General features: G+C 30.9%; 3 protein-coding genes across 4 annotated transcripts; 1 reads left to right on the plus strand and 2 right to left on the minus strand.

The window, feature by feature from the left end:
* Positions 1 to 1,035: 1,035 nt before the first annotated feature.
* LOC125065848 (lysophospholipid acyltransferase 6) lies at positions 1,036 to 9,402 on the minus strand. 2 transcript variants are annotated; one of them, XM_047673694.1, is made up of 10 exons: positions 8,968 to 9,402; positions 7,533 to 7,672; positions 7,169 to 7,246; positions 6,922 to 7,013; positions 5,326 to 5,564; positions 5,092 to 5,224; positions 2,981 to 3,201; positions 2,149 to 2,349; positions 1,644 to 1,795; positions 1,036 to 1,399 (listed from the first exon to the last, which is right to left on the minus strand). In XM_047673694.1, exons 1-10 carry the CDS (start codon positions 9,049 to 9,051, stop codon positions 1,225 to 1,227), a joined length of 1,515 nt encoding a protein of 504 aa, XP_047529650.1. In that variant the 5' UTR covers positions 9,052 to 9,402; the 3' UTR covers positions 1,036 to 1,224. The 2 variants fall into 2 exon arrangements, with proteins under 2 accessions (XP_047529650.1, XP_047529651.1); XM_047673695.1 differs by lacking the exon at positions 7,533 to 7,672 and having other exon boundaries at positions 1,037 to 1,399; positions 8,968 to 9,401.
* Positions 9,403 to 10,701: 1,299 nt separating this feature from the next.
* LOC125065782 (26S proteasome non-ATPase regulatory subunit 10-like) lies at positions 10,702 to 12,076 on the minus strand. Its single transcript, XM_047673600.1, has 4 exons — positions 11,697 to 12,076; positions 11,381 to 11,626; positions 11,096 to 11,265; positions 10,702 to 10,873 (listed from the first exon to the last, which is right to left on the minus strand). The coding sequence occupies exons 1-4, from the start codon at positions 11,796 to 11,798 to the stop codon at positions 10,723 to 10,725; spliced, it is 669 nt and encodes a 222-aa protein (XP_047529556.1). The 5' UTR covers positions 11,799 to 12,076; the 3' UTR covers positions 10,702 to 10,722.
* Positions 12,077 to 12,645: 569 nt separating this feature from the next.
* On the plus strand, positions 12,646 to 17,499 carry LOC125065703 (diacylglycerol kinase epsilon). The gene is made up of 12 exons (XM_047673476.1): positions 12,646 to 12,967; positions 13,044 to 13,206; positions 13,281 to 13,402; positions 13,540 to 13,663; positions 13,742 to 13,815; positions 14,017 to 14,151; positions 14,279 to 14,415; positions 14,583 to 14,754; positions 15,391 to 15,568; positions 15,877 to 15,932; positions 16,784 to 16,873; positions 17,059 to 17,499. Exons 1-12 carry the CDS (start codon positions 12,770 to 12,772, stop codon positions 17,182 to 17,184), a joined length of 1,575 nt encoding a protein of 524 aa, XP_047529432.1. The 5' UTR covers positions 12,646 to 12,769; the 3' UTR covers positions 17,185 to 17,499.
* The last annotated feature ends 808 nt before the right edge of the window (positions 17,500 to 18,307 follow it).

The following is an 18,307-nucleotide window of genomic DNA, read 5'->3' on the forward strand; positions in this document are numbered from 1 at the left end:
TATTTGTTTAAAGAGTTTGAGTTAGTAATTTAAATGGATCCTTTTTTCCGTTATATAAAACTGCAATAAATAAGTTGATAATTTTTAAGACAGAAGTAATTATTTACTTTTGTCTTAAAAATATATCAAATGTTGCATTTTCTTGAGGTATATTTATAGAATTATCATTACTTATGAAAAATATAAATAACTTAAAAATAATACTGTAATGTTATCATTAATTTAAAATACTTATATTATTATATTAGTGATAATAAAAATGCAGATATATTTTTATCCGATTTTTTTTAAAGATAACAATTTATACCTTAATGGCATACAATGTATAATTTCATCATTTATATGGGACCATTGATTTATTACGTAAGACTAGTTTCGCTAGGTTTTGACCCCCTCCCCCTTATATTAGGTATAAGAAGAAATAAGAACTGGCCGACGCCCACCCTGCCTGTTTAATATATATTACGTAAGAATGTAAAGGAGAAAATGAATACATGTTTGGTTAATTTACATGTTTTTTTTTAAAAGTAACAACTTTTTGAAATGTGTTTATTTATAATTTCAAAGGTTCTAAAGATATCTGAGCGAACTTCAGCAATCGCGCGTTTTTTCAAATAATTTGAATTTTTTTGATCTTACGTAAGAATGATCAAAACTCCTTCCCACCCCCATGTAAGAAAACATAAGACATGGTCGATGCAACTCCCCCCTAAATCGTCTTACGTAATAAATGAATGCCCCTTATGTAAACGGAACATTTTGGACTTAGATTTATAAAACAAATTACATCTAGTGAGTGTGCATCCGTAAGTCATAGAACATAACAAATTAATGCATAAAAATAATTAACTCCATTTATATTTAAAAACTAATAATAACATGACATAGATATAAAATATGTTAATAAAATTCTACCACATAAATGTACTTTTATATGTTATATAATTCTGTAACATAAAAATATAATTATATTGTTAGAAAAATAATATTTTTTAATGTCTTACTATTTCTACATTAAAAGTAAGTTTCTATAATAATAATAACATTGTAAATAGTTATGTATACTGTAGAAAAATAACTATAAATATTACATTTTCTTGTTGTGTGTCATAAATAAATGCTTATTGTGTTTTATATCTTGAATGTTATCTTACAAATTGTATAAAGAATCTTATTCCATCTTGTCTGATGCAAACTTAATTAAAATATGCTGGGTTATTTTTGTTAAGGTAATTTGAGTTTTCCATTCGCCTCTCCTTTGTTTTCGCTCGCTGTTATATCTTTTGTAAATGTAGAAGTGATTGATAGATCCGAATTTTGAGTAAGTCCATGCAACTTAGATTTAGACGGTAAAAACATTGCTCCTAAAGCAATAAAATGCAAGGAGTAGTAAAATTTCCTGGAACAAGTTATTTATTTTAGATATATTTGTATGATATTGTTTGAACAAATCGAAATACACACGTATATAAATAATATCTATGTTTATAAGCGAAATAAATTGACTATTGAAATAATTCTTGCATCTTTTGAATCCTAATATATAAAACGACATTAAAAAATGAATAAAAACAAAGTGGGACAAAATGAATTAAATAAAAATCATATTCAAATCGTGAAAACTTTGAAAAAAATATACTAACCCATAAAATGCAAGGCTCGGTGAAAGATGTAACAGCACGAATGGGACGGTCGCGTACGTCATAGCAACTCTGGTAGTTACGAATGTTAAGGCATCATACAAGAGTTTTTTCGGACGACTCTCCAAAAACATCGGACGAGCAAACGCGCGGATCTGAAATAAATATAATGTGAATTCTAACAAAACGTCTGTTTGCCTCAGAATAACAACACACTACTTCAGAAACATTCTTCGAGTGCCTTGGTAGTTGAATATATTTAGAAAATGCATCGATTTAACATATTAATTAGAAAGGTATTGAAATAAAATATCAAATATTTTTTTTCTCATTCGAATAACCAATCGATATACTTAAAATATCACAATGCACAGACAATCACTTCGCTTTGGAGCAGCGTGGTGGAATAAGCTCCAAAAGTTCTCATCAAAAAGTAGAGGATGCGTGAGCCCAACGGTAGGCTATTTACAGACAATTACTTTTTTAATACACAGTAGCGAGGGAATACCTTCTTAGCGGCGACGGTGAAGAGCCCGCCCGCGAAGAAGGTGAGGTAGTACCCGGGGTGAAAGCCGTGCCACAGCGCCGACAGCGCGTACACGCGCGCCGTGCGCCACGCCGCGCCGCCGCGCTCGTACGCCGCCACGCGCAGCCACGCGTTCGTGTTCTTGTTCCAACTGGACACTGCCGTGCGGAAGTTCTGCGCGAACTGCGCACCACAAACGTTACCCGAAGCACTGACATGACCACAGGAACCAGCCGGACTGGTAATGTCGCACTCTAAATGTGCTAAGCAAATCTAACATAATTTTTATTAAACAGAATTTTGACAATCTTTTTCATTTAATAAAAAATAATTTTACTTAAACTCTTAAGTTCTCTGGTCATATTCAGTAATATCTTTTTTGTCAAATGCCGACAAGCCACAAAAGTTAGACAATAAATAACAATATCTTATTACAGTGGTCTCCCGGTAATCCGGCCCCTGGCTAATCCGGCACCCCTGTAATCCGATACGTCTGTTATTATTGATTATTTTTTTGACAATCTTCGCGATTCTGATTGCTTAGTTTAAATTTGACTACATGTGATAGCTATCACTTCTTTATACTTATAGAGTATAGCATATAGAATCTTATCATTGGATATGTAATTTGTTGGATTACAAGATACTCTTTTATAAAAAAAATCCGGACTATTAGGGGTATACTCTTAGGCAGTAGGGTACTCTATAATCCGACATTACCCTGCAAAACGTCTGTCGGATTACCGGGGGTCCACTCTAATGAAATGGAAGGGTAACCTTGATGAAATCAGTATTCTTAAAAAATATTACGTACCTCGAATCCGAAAACGTCTATATTAGACATTTTATCCCATTTTGGGCTACCGTTGTTGTCGTAGCCGTTGAAGCCCATTCCTGAATTGTTGCATATGGCTTCAGACAATAACCACGCGTGGTAGTACTTGCATCTCACTACGAGAGTGGAGAGATACGCGTACCACAGGAGATATAACGCGGACCACGATCGTGATACTTCAGAAGTAGGATCTTTTAACTCTGTAAATATAAAAAGTTTCTTTATTGAGAGTACCTTTCATACTAAGTAAGTAATACATACCTACATGTAAATAATTACGGTTGGAGTATGACCGGATAACGGGAACAGTTTTCACAAAATTAGTCCTGTATACCTGATAATATTTTCCATTTCTGGCAACTTTTTGTGACATCGTATAATTTTTTCTTTTTTCCTTTATAATAAGAGCAAGTAATTTATGTGCAAGACAAACATTTTAGCATTAGCAGCCCGTAAATGTCCCACTGCTGGGATAAAGGCCTCCTCTCCTTTGAGGAGAAGGTTTGGAGCATATTCCACCACGCTGCTCCAATGCGGGTTGGCGGAATACACATGTGGCAGAATTTCGTTGAAATTAGACACATGCAGGTTTGCTCACGATGTTTTCCTTCACCGCCGAGCACGAGATGAATTATAAACACAAATTAAGCACATGAAATTTCAGTGGTGCCTGCCTGGGTTTGAACCCGAAATCATCGGTTAAGATGCACGCGTTCTAATCACTGGGCCATCTCGAATCACATCACACCAAGACAAACAGAAAATTGCAAATTATGAATCCTTGAGTGACACTTATATCCCAGGAGATCGCTTTCCCTGTTTTGTCAATCTCTTTGATTTCTATTGTTAAGATAATAAATCAAAAGCTCGAGCGTTCTCTAATTCCATAGTAGGATCATTTCTCCACTAAAGTTTCATTTTGGATACAATCAAAGGCTTCATATTCTTAATGAGCTAGATAATCACATCAGCCGTTGTGTGAATTTATATACATATCTATATGATTCAAACGTATTTATTACCGAACTGATATTTTATGTTAAAATTACAGCTTCACTACATCATATACTGGGCTTTGTCTTTGAATATATAATATAAATATCGAGATTTCAAAAATTCAACTGTTTTGAACTTCATTTCAATGAACAAAGTCGATTCGTGGCTGCGAATGCCAGTACCAGTTTTGCGATATAATATTTTTAATGTAGGAATTATTGGTTTTATTTTTAAAGCGTAAAGATTTAGATTACATTTTTAAATAATTTAAACTATTGTATTATATAGTCCAATAGTCCGAAGTTTCTCAACGGTTTATTTTAAATATATTTCGAAACAATAAAATAGGACAAAGAACTAATATACGTATTGCGTTGTTCATATGAAGACTGCATCAAAGTACTATGCGAATAAATAGATTGAACGTACCTACTCATATCAAAATAATGTCGTAAGTTGTAGATCAATAAACTCTTGTGGTATCGTAATGAAGTCTTATCATCTTTCAGATAAGAAAATAAGCTCGTATTATTTTTAAATATGAATTTAATTAATTTTAAAAAATCCTGAGAAAATTATTGTTAACATTTTTTGTTATTTTCAGAGATCGCTTCGATCATCATTCAGGTCATGAGGTCATACAATTGTTTTACGTTCGTTTTTGAGGTTATATTAACCCGTAAAACACGTTTACGAGCATAATAATTAGTATCGACTTCCAATTCATTATAAGTGAACAATAATTAAATTAGCATAATATTCATTTTAAGTTATTTGAATGGATTTAAACATAGTTGTTTTTGTCCTATTTTATAGGGAGTGCATTATACGATTGAATTTTAAATAGGTAATCATAAATATTACAATTTATACCATAAATTATAAAATATTACTAAGTATACATTTTATAGTAATATTTAACATATATCATAATCGTTCGTTGTCAACATGATAAATATACTATGAATAAACATAAGTATGTAAAAGTGTCCCACTTATAAATAAAAATATAATTATACGATGAAAATTAAAAACAGTTCGTTTTTTATTTTTAGTTTTTACTGCTACATACTATATGTGAATAATTATATTACCTTCAAGTACATTCAAGGGGTATTTCTCTGCCAGAGACAAGTAAAGGAGAGCCGCAGCCACAGAGCCAGCAACCTTGTATAACACAGCAAGTCGAGGAGAAGGCTCATTTCCAAATGATTTACTATTGTCTTTCTAAAACATTAATATTAATACATATTTTTTTATATTGTGTATACGCCATATATACTGCCACAGTAATTGCATTACAGATAGTAAAAATATTAAAAACTAACTCCATTATCTCCCTCAATGAAGCTTATATAATCTGAATAAAACACAACTGGTCCACACATCAAAGTTTGGAATGCTAAAGTATAAGCAAAATATTCGAGTGGCGACGGAATCTTGTCTACTCGGCATGCTTCCTTCTCTGTTTGTTTTGTAGAGTTCGCATTAATTTCTTTTCTCTTTAAATTATCTTGAAACGAATACGCCAGTGACGTAACCCTCTGTGTTATGACCATTAAAGGACCTGCAATTAAAATCCAATTTAATGTTTAGGTATCAAAGATACATTACCAGTGATGATCAAGAATGTGTCACACATATATTTCTATTAATAATTATAATGTATGCAACACAAATCCCAAATAACTTTTTCCAATCCAAAACAAAGAACTAAGATTAGTGTGGCGTAGATATATAGCCTATTCCAATCGCAATAGGAATAAAGAAACCTACAAAAGATAAAAACCTTAGATTTACGTATTCCATGCGATTCGCTAATAGCTCAGCTATATATTACACTACCAAGAGTTTTTGATTAATATATCTTTTTTTATAATACAACACTATTACACTTAACTTTACTTGATGGTAGGGCTTTGTGCAAGCCCCTCTGGGTAGGTACCACCCACTCATCAGATATTCTACCGCCAAATAACAATACTCTGTATTGTTATTTGGCGGTAGTAACCAGTGTAATCACAGGCACAAGGGACATCTTGGTTCCCAGGGTTGGTGGTGCATAGGTGGTGTAAGCAATGGTTAATATTTCTTACAGCGCCTTTGTCTATGGGCGGTGGTGACCACTTACCATCAGGTGGCCCATATGCTCGTCCGCCAACCAATGCCATAAAAAGAACTACTTTAATCTACTTAATTATTTTTTTTTTTAATTTTCCCCGTCGTTTAAAACGCAATTTTTACGCAAATCCATAATGATCATAGATTAATCAAGCTATCGTGTAAATTCGCTGTAAAATGTTGTTTATTCGTCTTTTGTCGTCTTGTGGTTGGAATAGACTATATGTGCATTTATTGAAATTAATTTTAACGCACAAGATATGCTTTATTCCGAATTGAGCAATAAGACACCGGTTACTGTAAAGTTACGCTTGATTATGAAGTTTGCAACAGGTTGAATACGAATACATTATGCACAGTATTGAAATGTTGTTAAAAATAAAAGCTGACAAAGATGTCTATTCATATAATTTTACTCATTTTCACTTCATAGAACAAAGGGAGGTTATGTAGACGCGTATTTCAAACATTTTTATGTAGATGTGAAAAACGTCTAGACACTTAAGATAGATTTGGATGAAACATTAATTTGATAACATATATATGATTTTGACATACCTAAATAACATGCTGCTTTTAGAAAATCAGGTTTTTATTAAATAGTATAAAAGACAATTTCCTTAAAAATCAATAAGTGTTTAAATTTTTAGTGTACATTTGCATAGGCACCGTTAAAAAAAACAAAAACATTTGCAATGGAACACCACATCTTTACATATATATATGTTTATAACGGTACATATTATCATTATGAAAGAGTACAATTATTTAATAAATATTGGAATTTTTAAAATAATTGCTACCTGTAATATCTAAATTGTAATTGGCTGTGTGATATATTTGCCGGTGCAAATGAAGACATGATAAGTATATCATCGAGGCAGCCAAAATTATACTGAAAATAAAATAAAAGGATTATCTTAGTTTTACTTTAAAAATGATTGTTATAAAAAAACATATTTTATTGTTTTTTAACATTATTACATTATAGAATCTAAGTGATCTTATATTATTTTTGTATTTATGAATGGAACAGGTTTTAATACGCACTTTCCTGTAAGACGCTGTGGCACAGTCTTCAGCAACATGTAACTCAGCATAGGGAGTACTGATAAATGAACTGCTTGTCTATAAAAGTTATAAAATCATTCAATATCAGTATGTCATTAACACATCTTGGGATTTTTAAAGTAGTATTTGTCATTTTGTTCTTCATTTGTAGAACAGAAAGTAATTTTTTTAAGATAATTCTAATCTAATATCGGAAGAGGGTAGATTGATGACAGTATAAATAGTAATCAGTTCAATCCAGACTAGAGTATTGGACTATACTGAATTTGAAATGAATCCCATGGATAACATACTTAAGTTAAAATATACTAAATACAACTATTTAAAAAATAATAAAACTTACTTTCCAAAGCAGAAATATCCCATAAGCAACCCTATAACAAGGCACAATGAATGTCGAAATTCAGGCGAGGCTAGCTTTAATGGTTTTCGAAAAAATCTGGCCACACATAATGCAGCTATTTGTGAAATGAAAAAATTAACCTAATGGAAAAGAAAAGATAACATTATAAAATAAAAAGTGCTATACAGAAATAATACAGTGATGAAAACAAAACAATAAAAAAATTAATAAACTTTGCAAGTATTCATAAAATCTATACAGGGCTACAATGTCATGTGTACTCAAACAGTTATGTATATGATGTGCATAATTATTTGAGTGTGTCTGAGTTAAGCTTAATAAAATTATTATTCCATAATTTTAAGGCTGTTTATGAATATGATAAGCGAATTGGCAATCAAAAACTAAAATATTATTGGCTATGCGAATGAAATACTATTTAATACTACTATATAGTAATATACTATTTAGTACTATATTATTTACTAATTATTGCCTATGGTGCTGTTGTTCAGAAACCTTTCGAACAGCAACAATCGGAGAGGAGACATAGGCTATGACTTTTGTAGTCATTTATCTTATAGGTTTTTGTAGTGATTTACAATAATTTACACAAAGTGCACACTTGACGGACCTGAACTGTTAGATTAATGATATTTTGTGAAAGACCATAAAAAATGGACATTAAGTTGTCTTTTGATTGTCAATTACTGTGCTTCAAATATATATATGTATGTTATATCTGCTTATGTAAGCTTCTTATCTAATATTTCTAAATAATGTAAGAAATAATCAATAAATTGTTATTTAATGAGCAAATCATGTACCAAAATGAGTACCAACTCCCTAACCATGAATAAGGGCGTAATGAAGTGAAATTTTACAAACACTCTTTTTAAAATATTATAGATTAATAAAAGATAAATTTCAATAAAACTCTCATAAAGCATTCTTCTTAATAATTTATTAGACTTGGCTATTATAATATATTAAATAATAAAATTTTAATGTACCATACTCATTGTATTGTAAAATTGTTCTAGAATTAACAATTCTGTTAGATTTTGTTTCTGTTTTCTTTAGACTTATTTATAAAATTGTATATATTTCAAATATAGATTTTCATAGAAAATTAAAAATAATATATTTGCATGTTAAGTTAGATTTTAATTACAATAAATACATTTAATCACTACACAATCCTAATAACAAATTTTAAAAGTGAAAAAATTCGATATTTTGAACATATAGTTTAAGATGATATCACTTTCAGATATTGGAACTATATCATAATTTTAAATTGTTTCAGAGATTACGTAGAGATTCTATTTCTCTCATGATGACTCTTACACACTAGTTAGACTAATAAATTATTAAATTTATTGACAATGACAAAAAAAAAAACAATTGGCTCAAATATTTTTTTTTCACTTACCAGATCAATTGGAAGACCGATTCTATTGGATAAAAACAAAAATAATTTGCTTCCATCATAATAATCATTATAAGTCGCCGTCATTGTAATTCAGTTTGAACAACAATACAAAACAAGATGTCACAGAAATTTAACCATTATCCTTAAGAATTTATACCACAATTACTTTTCTTTCAATTTAATGTAACTGTAAGCTAAAATTATTTTACATGACATAAAATACACTTGTGCTTCAGCGAATGTTACATCGATAAACTGAATATTAACTTGGTTTCAATTATTGACCGTTGCGCAAATTGAACACAATACGTAACATCACTTCATTTATTAAACTGATTCAATGATCAATCTTCAATGTAGTCTTGGACAACTAGAAGTCTAGTATATATACACAACACAACCAACAATCCAACAAGTGACAAATTGACGATTTATTTATTTAGACAATTTAGTACTGTCAAACGTCATTGCCATTGTCAGCACTCCGGAGTTCAGTTCAGTACTGAGTAGTGAGTAGGTACTTCACAATAAATTTTCTTATTTCACCGAAGATTTTAATACGAACACTTTGGTTATATTTTTTAATTTACATTTTCAAGTATTATTTTCGTAGATAATCTTCTTAAGAAATAAGTAGATGCTTCAGAAAATATAATAAAATACTCACTAGTTGAAAATAAATGTTTTTATATTACCTTTTAGTATTTGCACATACATTTTAAAAAATACAACAATATGTGTTCGAGAAAAGGAACCTTTAAGCGCCTGTTTATACTTGGTATTCGGCGGAGAGGCATTTATATATATAGACATATGATTCAAAATGATTTGACTAATTTTGTTGCAGAACAGACACTTTTAAATTTATAATCAGAATCACCTTAACGAAGCCGAATTCTAGTTTCTATGCTACAAAGTTCGGCTTATTTAAAAGCTTTCAAAGCAGTGAAAAAACGGTTAGAAGGAAATGTTGCATAGAAAAATATTTTTCAGAAAGAAGTTAAAAGGTGGTCCTCTCGGATTGCAAATTTGTTTTTTTTTTTATAAATTGATTGAATTTGAACTGATTAAATTGACAATAGATCTGAAAATAGCTATACCGAATTAGTATAAAGGCCATATAACTTTCCTTCTTACATCTACTTATTTGTACAGGAAGATCAATACACTAAACTCACGAAGCAATGGAAAAGGTAGACATTATCGCGCACCTGATGACCAGTAGGTTGTTGTGCGATGTTTCATAAAGTTATTCGAGGTCTTAAATAATAAGGCATATTTTTTAAGCATTAAAATATCTCTAGTTTTAGATGTCGACGACTACGAGCCCTAGTCAAACTAACTGGCGCAAATTTGATACAGAGCCGATTGTAAAATATAAAACAATTTCATAGGAATATTACAAATACCGATTGATGTCAAAGGGAATATTTTTTATTAACAGATCATTATGCAATTAGAAACTATAAAATTTAACCTAATAACTAATTTGGTCTGTCAACTATTTTTTTTACATGGCTACTAAGTAAAGCCAAAGTGTTAAAATATATTATTATTATAAAACACTTGGTGGTCAAGTACATAATAGAAAAAAATATTAAAAATTGTAAAACAAAATGCTGTCTTCATCTTTTACCTGATTTACAATATATGCACTAATTTAAATATTTTTTTCAATTATATTTATAAATGTGGGTAGGGGTTATATCATTATTAGAAAAAGATATTCAATTGTTTTTTTTCATAATTTTTCATTTAATCCAGTAAGTTAATAAGAGTTTTTTTTAACATATTAGTGTAAATATCTAAAGGAGTTTTCCCTTCTTTGTTTTTGATGTCTATACTTGCTCCTGATTTAACCAACATACAGGCTGCTCCCTCTCTATCTTCTTCACATGATAAATGTCTGCAAAAAATTATTTCATGAGTTTTTATTAGTACCAAAAACATTCCATTGGGGTTCTATTACCAATGGACAAATATATTCTTTGAATAATGAAATAATACATTATTACTTATTACAAAAATGTTTCACAGTTTTTACTATTGCTTAAATTTTAATATATTATCCTCTCTCATTTTGAAAATATCCAACTACAATAAAAGATAAGATTAAATTACGACTTACAATGCAGTGCAACCAGTCGAATCACACAGATTTACTTTAATATCTGGAGATTTTAAAAGAAGTTCTACTATTTCTGTTCTGCCTTGAGCTGCAGCTCTATGAAGTGGTGTAGCACCTAAAATATCAGCTTCATTTATATTTGCATCAGATTCTATCAAATATTTTGCTACCTGAAATGTTTTGCACAACAGTATATTTATATACAATTTGGAAATTTTTATTTAACTTTAAATTTTGTAATAACTGAAATATAATTAAAAGAATAATAATAATTGTACTACTTACTTCTTTGTGTCCCTTTGAACAAGCATAATGTAAAGATGATTGTCCACGATTTGTTTTATGATTTACATTAGCTCCGTTACCAATTAATAGCCTAACCACATGTAATCTTCCCGCTGAAGATGCTAATATTAATGGTGTGCAGTTTGTGTCATCAACACAGTCAACGGGGCTTCCTACATCAATTAAATAATCTAATAGATTTTCATTACCACCTAAAGCTGTCCAATGTATAAGGAGACGATTATTCTGAAACAAAAAATAAAATAATATTGTAAAATTATATTTAACAAAATTCTATATATTTCACTGAACTTACCGAATCCGGAACTGTTACCAAGGATGCATCTTCATCTATTTTGACTTTAACTTGATTAAAATCTCCTTTATATGCTCTCTCGTAAACGGTACCAATAGACATTATGATGTAATAGGATTTTAAATTTTATACAAAATAAGTATTATCATACAAGTATGATATTGGGTTTGTTGTTATTTAGATGTATAATTGAGGAATTATTGTCAGTGACTTGCAAATTGACAAGTTGACAACTGTCAATGTCCTTAAAAACTTAAAACATATTTTACGCTAGAAATAAAAATCTAATTACTATGACTAAAGTATTCACATAATTATTTCCCTTATTTTGCGCTTAACTTGCGTACATTCACGCCGGAACAGAAGGAAATTAAAATGTAATTAACTTAAGGTAATTGGGGAAAATAAATCTATACTTTATACTTAATAGTATAAATATGAAAGTAACTCTGACTTTCTGTCTGTTTGTCTGACCACTGAACCAATACTGATGAAATTTGATACGAAGCAAACCTTGAACCTAATGGAGGTAAATTTATATATTAAAAGTTGTATGCAAGATCCTTAAGAATTTTGCCACGGGGTCTACTAGTTTTTTTTAGATTCATCGGTCGAATTAGCTATTTCATCCATTCTTAATTATTTTTCATTGTTCGGTTGAATTAATTTTTTGATTCGTAATTAGTTATTATTAATAAAAAGCCCCTAGTTATCACTAACTATACAAATAATAAAATACAAAAAATATTTTTTTTAATATTATATTTGCTGTATAATAATAATGATTATTATTCTCTTTAATTTCTAATTATTATTACTCTTTAGCTATTAAAAATCGCTAATAACATGTTATTGTACATTACTTTAAAAATATTTTTTATCTGTGGAATGTCAATATTTTTAAATAAAAAAATTTAAATGTTTTTATTATTATTGCCTTAAACTCATTTGAATTCTTGTTTATTAATGAGTAAAATTAAAATATAATATATTCCGTGCTAGTTTTGACAATGTTTGAAATATAAAACGTATAATTTTTGACCATTTGGCAAATTGACTTTAAATTATTAACGATGAACACAATTGCAAGTATAAATCATATTAACTTTAATTATTATTTTTTGATCGGAGGTTTATTTCTCAGTTACTTGGTTTACCGAATTTTTTGTTCGCTCTCTGGCGATAACCTTTTTATTCAAACAAAATATCGAGTGCGTGGGCATACATGGAGAAGTATAGAATGCAATAAATCTATTCCATATAATATTTACGTAAGTTACTTGCTGTATTTAATAGGTAGAACTTTTGTTGTTTACATAAATGTTGTTATTATTATTATTATTTCAGTGCACAGTTTGTGGTAAGCTCATGCTCCCTGTAGTTGGTCTCTTTTGTGAATGCTGTGCAGTGAGTGCTTGCAAGAAATGCCATCGCGAATTAGATAAAAAGTTTCGATGCAAACAAATAACATGGCCCTGTGAAAAACCTTTTTGTCATCTGTGGGTTAATGGTAAGTTTCTTTTTGTTACAATGCATACATGTATTATATCTTTAAAATAAAATAAAAATTATTGATTCTTTTAGTGGGCTCTGTTTCAAGAAGTACTGCTGATCATCATGAAGAAGGAGAAAATATAAAAAAATACTTTTGCTCCTGGTGTCAAAGAACAAAATTGACCCAGGAAAATGTATTATGCGATACAGAGGTGATAATACAGTAAACTAATAATATAATAGTTTTATTTTAAACATATATATATATTTAAATTAAATCAAAGGTAATTTTGTAAGCAATTATAAAATCCAATCTGTGATATATTTTTTATTTTTGTTTTTGTTTCAGGAATGTGATTTTTTTAAATATAGAGACATAATTATTCCTCCAACCAGTGTTCGCATTGAGAAGGGAAAAATTATTAGTATAAAACCACAAAGTGATAATGATTGGGAACCATTAATAATTTTTGGTTAGTATCTAATAAGTAAATAGAATTAAACAAATTTGTTCTATGAAGAGATTCTTAAAAAAAATTCAATTTTTCTAGCCAACCGAAAGTCGGGAAGTAATAGAAGTGATGAAGTACTATCAATTTTTCGAGGCCTTCTGAATCCTCTGCAGGTTAATGATTACTTATGAAATTAAGTTTGGTGTATAATTTGTTATTATTATGATAAAATTCCAAGTTTGTATATTTTTTACATCATTAAGCAAAATAACTATGCATTAAATATATATTTAGCATACAGGTAGATTAAGTTAGATAGAGCCTAAATGAAGAAGATTAGAGCTTTTCCTGAAAATTATTTTCTCTGATTATAGATAATTGACATCAGTTTAATGGGGCCTGAACAAGTAATAAGGTGGTTACCAGATCGCTGCAAAATCCTTGTCGCAGGTGGAGATGGTACTGTTGCTTGGGTGCTAAATACACTTCATTCAGCTCCACATATTAAGGTAAGTAATTTATAGGGCCATACTGTTATTTTTCCCTATTAATTTATTTATTTTGGTATTATTAGAACTGTTTTGTATTTATATTTTCCTTATTCAATACTTTTATCAATTTTACTCTCGAAATCAGGCATCTGTTGGAATTCTACCCATGGGAACTGGCAATGATCTAGCACGAGCTCTTGGATGGGGCGCTGGATGCTCAAATTTAAATGCACATTCTATAATAAGTTCATTAAAACAAGCAAAACTTCAGATATTGGACAGGTATATATGGCATAATAACAATTCTATTTCAAGACTATTATAAACATATTTTATTAATCCAAATTATTAATCTCACATCTCTGTCTTTTTAATAAAATAAAAATACTTCCTGCTCGGGGTCTGTTCCATTTAGTCCGGATTTTTGAAATATGGCTTAATTAAATTAGATGGAAGATAACCATAAGGCCGAAGCGCGGTCGGCTGGGCCGGCTGCGCCCCGAGCGCGTGCTGTTCGCGTACAACTACGCGAGCGTGGGCGTGGACGCGCAGGTCGCGCTCGACTTCCACCGCGCGCGCTCGCAGTTCCTCTATCGGTACGCGAGCCGGTACCTGAACTACGTAAGTTTTGCAGAATAATACAAGTATTACGTTACAGCTCCTTTTTGGTGTACGTCCAAAGTGACTCACACAGACTGAAATCATACAAGATAAAGCATCTGTAAACAATTCTATTTCAACCCCGTTGTGCTGTTTGACCCTTCGACTAAATAGTAGATCCTCAATTATATTTTTACTATGCCTCCTCAATCTTGAAAAATTTCATCCAGATGTTATTCTTTCAGGATTCCCTAACACATGTGTACATTTACTAGTGAACAGAAAAGCGTCTACCTACGAAACATATCTCTGATCTATAATACTATAATCGAAATTAATGTGCGTTGGCTACATAACAGATATAATATATATTTCTATGCTCATTGTGACTAAGTACTTTCTTGTACTATTACTACTAATAAGCACGCTCATTATGATTGCACTGAATAATCAACAATTTTATTTGCTTTTTGATGTGCTACCCGAGGCGTGGCGCGCTCTGATTGCATCTGAACGGGTTTGCTTCGTTTTAATCTAGGGATATACACATCACCAGCACGCTTATCGCTTGCAAGTGCCTTCGTCGGAAGTGATAGTAATTCACGCTAGTTTCGAGCAAGTTTACATTTGAATGAGCCCTCGTGGCCGCGCCGGCAGCTGGCGTACGCGTTGCTGGGCGTGGGGCGCGCGCTGGACGACGGCGGCTGCGGCGGGCTGGAGCGGCGCCTGCGCGTGCGCGTGGGGCCGCACGCCGCGCGCGCGCTGGCGCTGCCGCCGCTGCAGGCGCTCGTCGTGCTCAACATCCCCTCCTGGGGCGCCGGCGTGGATCTCTGGAGTGAGACATTATATATATTATGTGCTACTGACATTTCATTGATTATTTATTGAATTCCGAGTCGTTTTTTCGGAAAACAGGTAATTAACAGTAGCAATCCGGAGTTTGCAGTGTTACATTACCCGGTTCTAAAAACCTAAGGCTGTATTGCTCTTTCCCCTGATCCCTCTCGAGAGACTTAGGTTGCCGTCTCTTTGTAAAGATAAAGTATATTAAAATATATATGTATGATGTATATCTATTTTTTTTTTAAATGGACGGTAAATAAGTACATATATGTATAATTTATATTACATTTATTATTATAGGTTTAGGCAGTGAAGATGATGTTGGCGAGCAATACGTAGATGATGGAAAATTGGAGGTAATTGTTTTAATTTTTTTGTTTTGAATTAATAGATTATGGAAGTACGAGTTGTGTGTAGACGTCGAGAATTAACAGAACTGTAGTTGGGTCTAAGTTGTAGTTTCCTAGAAGAAAGCACAACAAACACAAATTTAAAATGTACTTAATAAGTAACAAATATTCATGCTCAATATTAACACACGTCTGTTGCTGGCTGGCAATGGAGGCATTGACCTGAAAAAAATTTTCGACGTGTACTGAATTAGGTATATTTTAGAATTAGTTTCTAATTTTGAAGTCGGATTATTTTTTTTATAAATTATTTTATTGCAGGAATTTTGGGACAAAGAGTACAAAATTTCTAATTTATCCCTTCAGTAGTTCGTAAAGTAGTAGTACCAAACACACTCTTTTGGACTTTTGCATCAACTTCATGGAATTACATAAAAATACTACCTACCCATATTTTCTAACGAATAATTTACCTATACCTCTGAAACTACTGGACCGATTTTAATGAAATTTACACTGATCCCTAAGTTAAAGTGTACCTAACTTAAGTAAAAAATGATCACCTTGATACGACTTTTAGTTTTCTAGAAATTCGGGGACAAAAAAACATACACTTACGAAATTAAGCACACGTGCTTGAAAGGCTAAATGGATCATTACATTCAAATATAATTCAATTCTAACAATGTTTCACACATACATGTCGAAGTGATAACCTCTTTTTTTAAGTCGGTTAAAAAGCTATTGTGAAGGTAACCTCAGCTCCAATATCTCGCTACAGAGTGTATAACTTTGTAAATAGAACGTTTGAAACGTAAAAAATATTTTTACTTGCCTTATATTCTATTGTTTTATAGGTGGTAGGCGTATCGTCGTCATTCCATATAGCTCGACTTCAGTGCGGCTTAGCAGAACCATATCGGTTTACACAGACATCTCATGTACAAGTACGTATTTATACTGTTCATTTAACAACATTTTAGTGTTATTAAAAAAAAACCACAATGTATCTTTAAAAAGTCATATCCAGTGGGAATGTTGGCTTTCCACCATATTTTTTTAAATGCACCGATATTGTCATAAGTATTCAGAATTCTTAAATGTATTTTTAAATGCAAATTATTTTTTAAAGATTGAGTTGGAGGGCAGTTGCGCTATGCAAGTGGACGGCGAACCGTGGATGCAAGGTTCTGCCACCATATTTGTAGAACCTGCTGGCCAGAGCACCATGCTTCGACCACATACCAATAATACATAGTCAAGTAAACATCATTCTTGAAACTTTAAATTCAACACTATTGATAAAATACTCGAATACTCATTCCAATTGATTTTTTTCGTATATTTACTAATTATATAAATTTTAATTAATTCATGCCAAAAAAAATATTGTTAAATAAATTTTATAATGAAATTTATAATATTATGATAAAGTATACAATACCTATATTGAAATATATTAAGTCCAGTAATTTATCTGTGACGCATTTATAATTGAATAAATATTTAATGTGTGTAATATTTAAAATATCTTATCTGTATTGGTGTTTGTGTACATGGTGTAAGATACTCTCTATCCAAAGATATTTGTTAAAAGATAATAAATGTTTTGTGAAAATAAAATATCTTAATGATATTATTACATATTTTATTTTAAGCTTGTCTTAAACTTTTACCAACTACATATATATTTAATTAATTAATTTTCGAATTTTGAAAATATTTATTTCAGATAGTATGAGTGATGAGAAATAAATGGAATAATTGGCCGGTCCTAAGGTTTATTCGATATTTTTTTGATCAAATAGACTAATAACTAATTAGTTACCACTAAAGATCATTTACATACATTATTGTTGGTTAATGTAGGTGGTTTTAGAAAAGAATTTCAGAAAATTTACTATGTATACTCTATTCCAAATATAATAGGAGAAAAGCCAAATAAACAACATTTGACAGCAAATTGATGCGATATTATTGGTTGAGTACTTTATTAATCTATGATATTCACTATGGATTTGCGAAAAACTAGCGTTTTCAATTTTGACGAAACTATTATCGAAACTATTACTGCTTCTGATGTTTAAATAAGAAATAGGAAAAAAGTATGTACTAGCAAAAGATATAAGATTACTTAGTTAATCAGCCTCCTCAGTTCATTTGTATTTCTCGGCCTGTGTTTGTATATAATGACTGGACTATGCAGTATTAATCCAAATCAAGTAACAGTCGAGCCGGCCTTCGTAACCATTAAAATTAATGGATAGGTTAATATATATTTTTTGTCGTATTTTCGTATTTTACAACAGTTGGACTACAAGTTTTGACGGGAAAATTTCTCAAGGAATTGTAGAATTCTCAAGCATTGTAAAATTTACGGT

This window comes from Vanessa atalanta, chromosome 8, assembly GCF_905147765.1.
Source record: "Vanessa atalanta chromosome 8, ilVanAtal1.2, whole genome shotgun sequence".
Lineage (NCBI taxonomy): Eukaryota > Metazoa > Arthropoda > Insecta > Lepidoptera > Nymphalidae > Vanessa > Vanessa atalanta.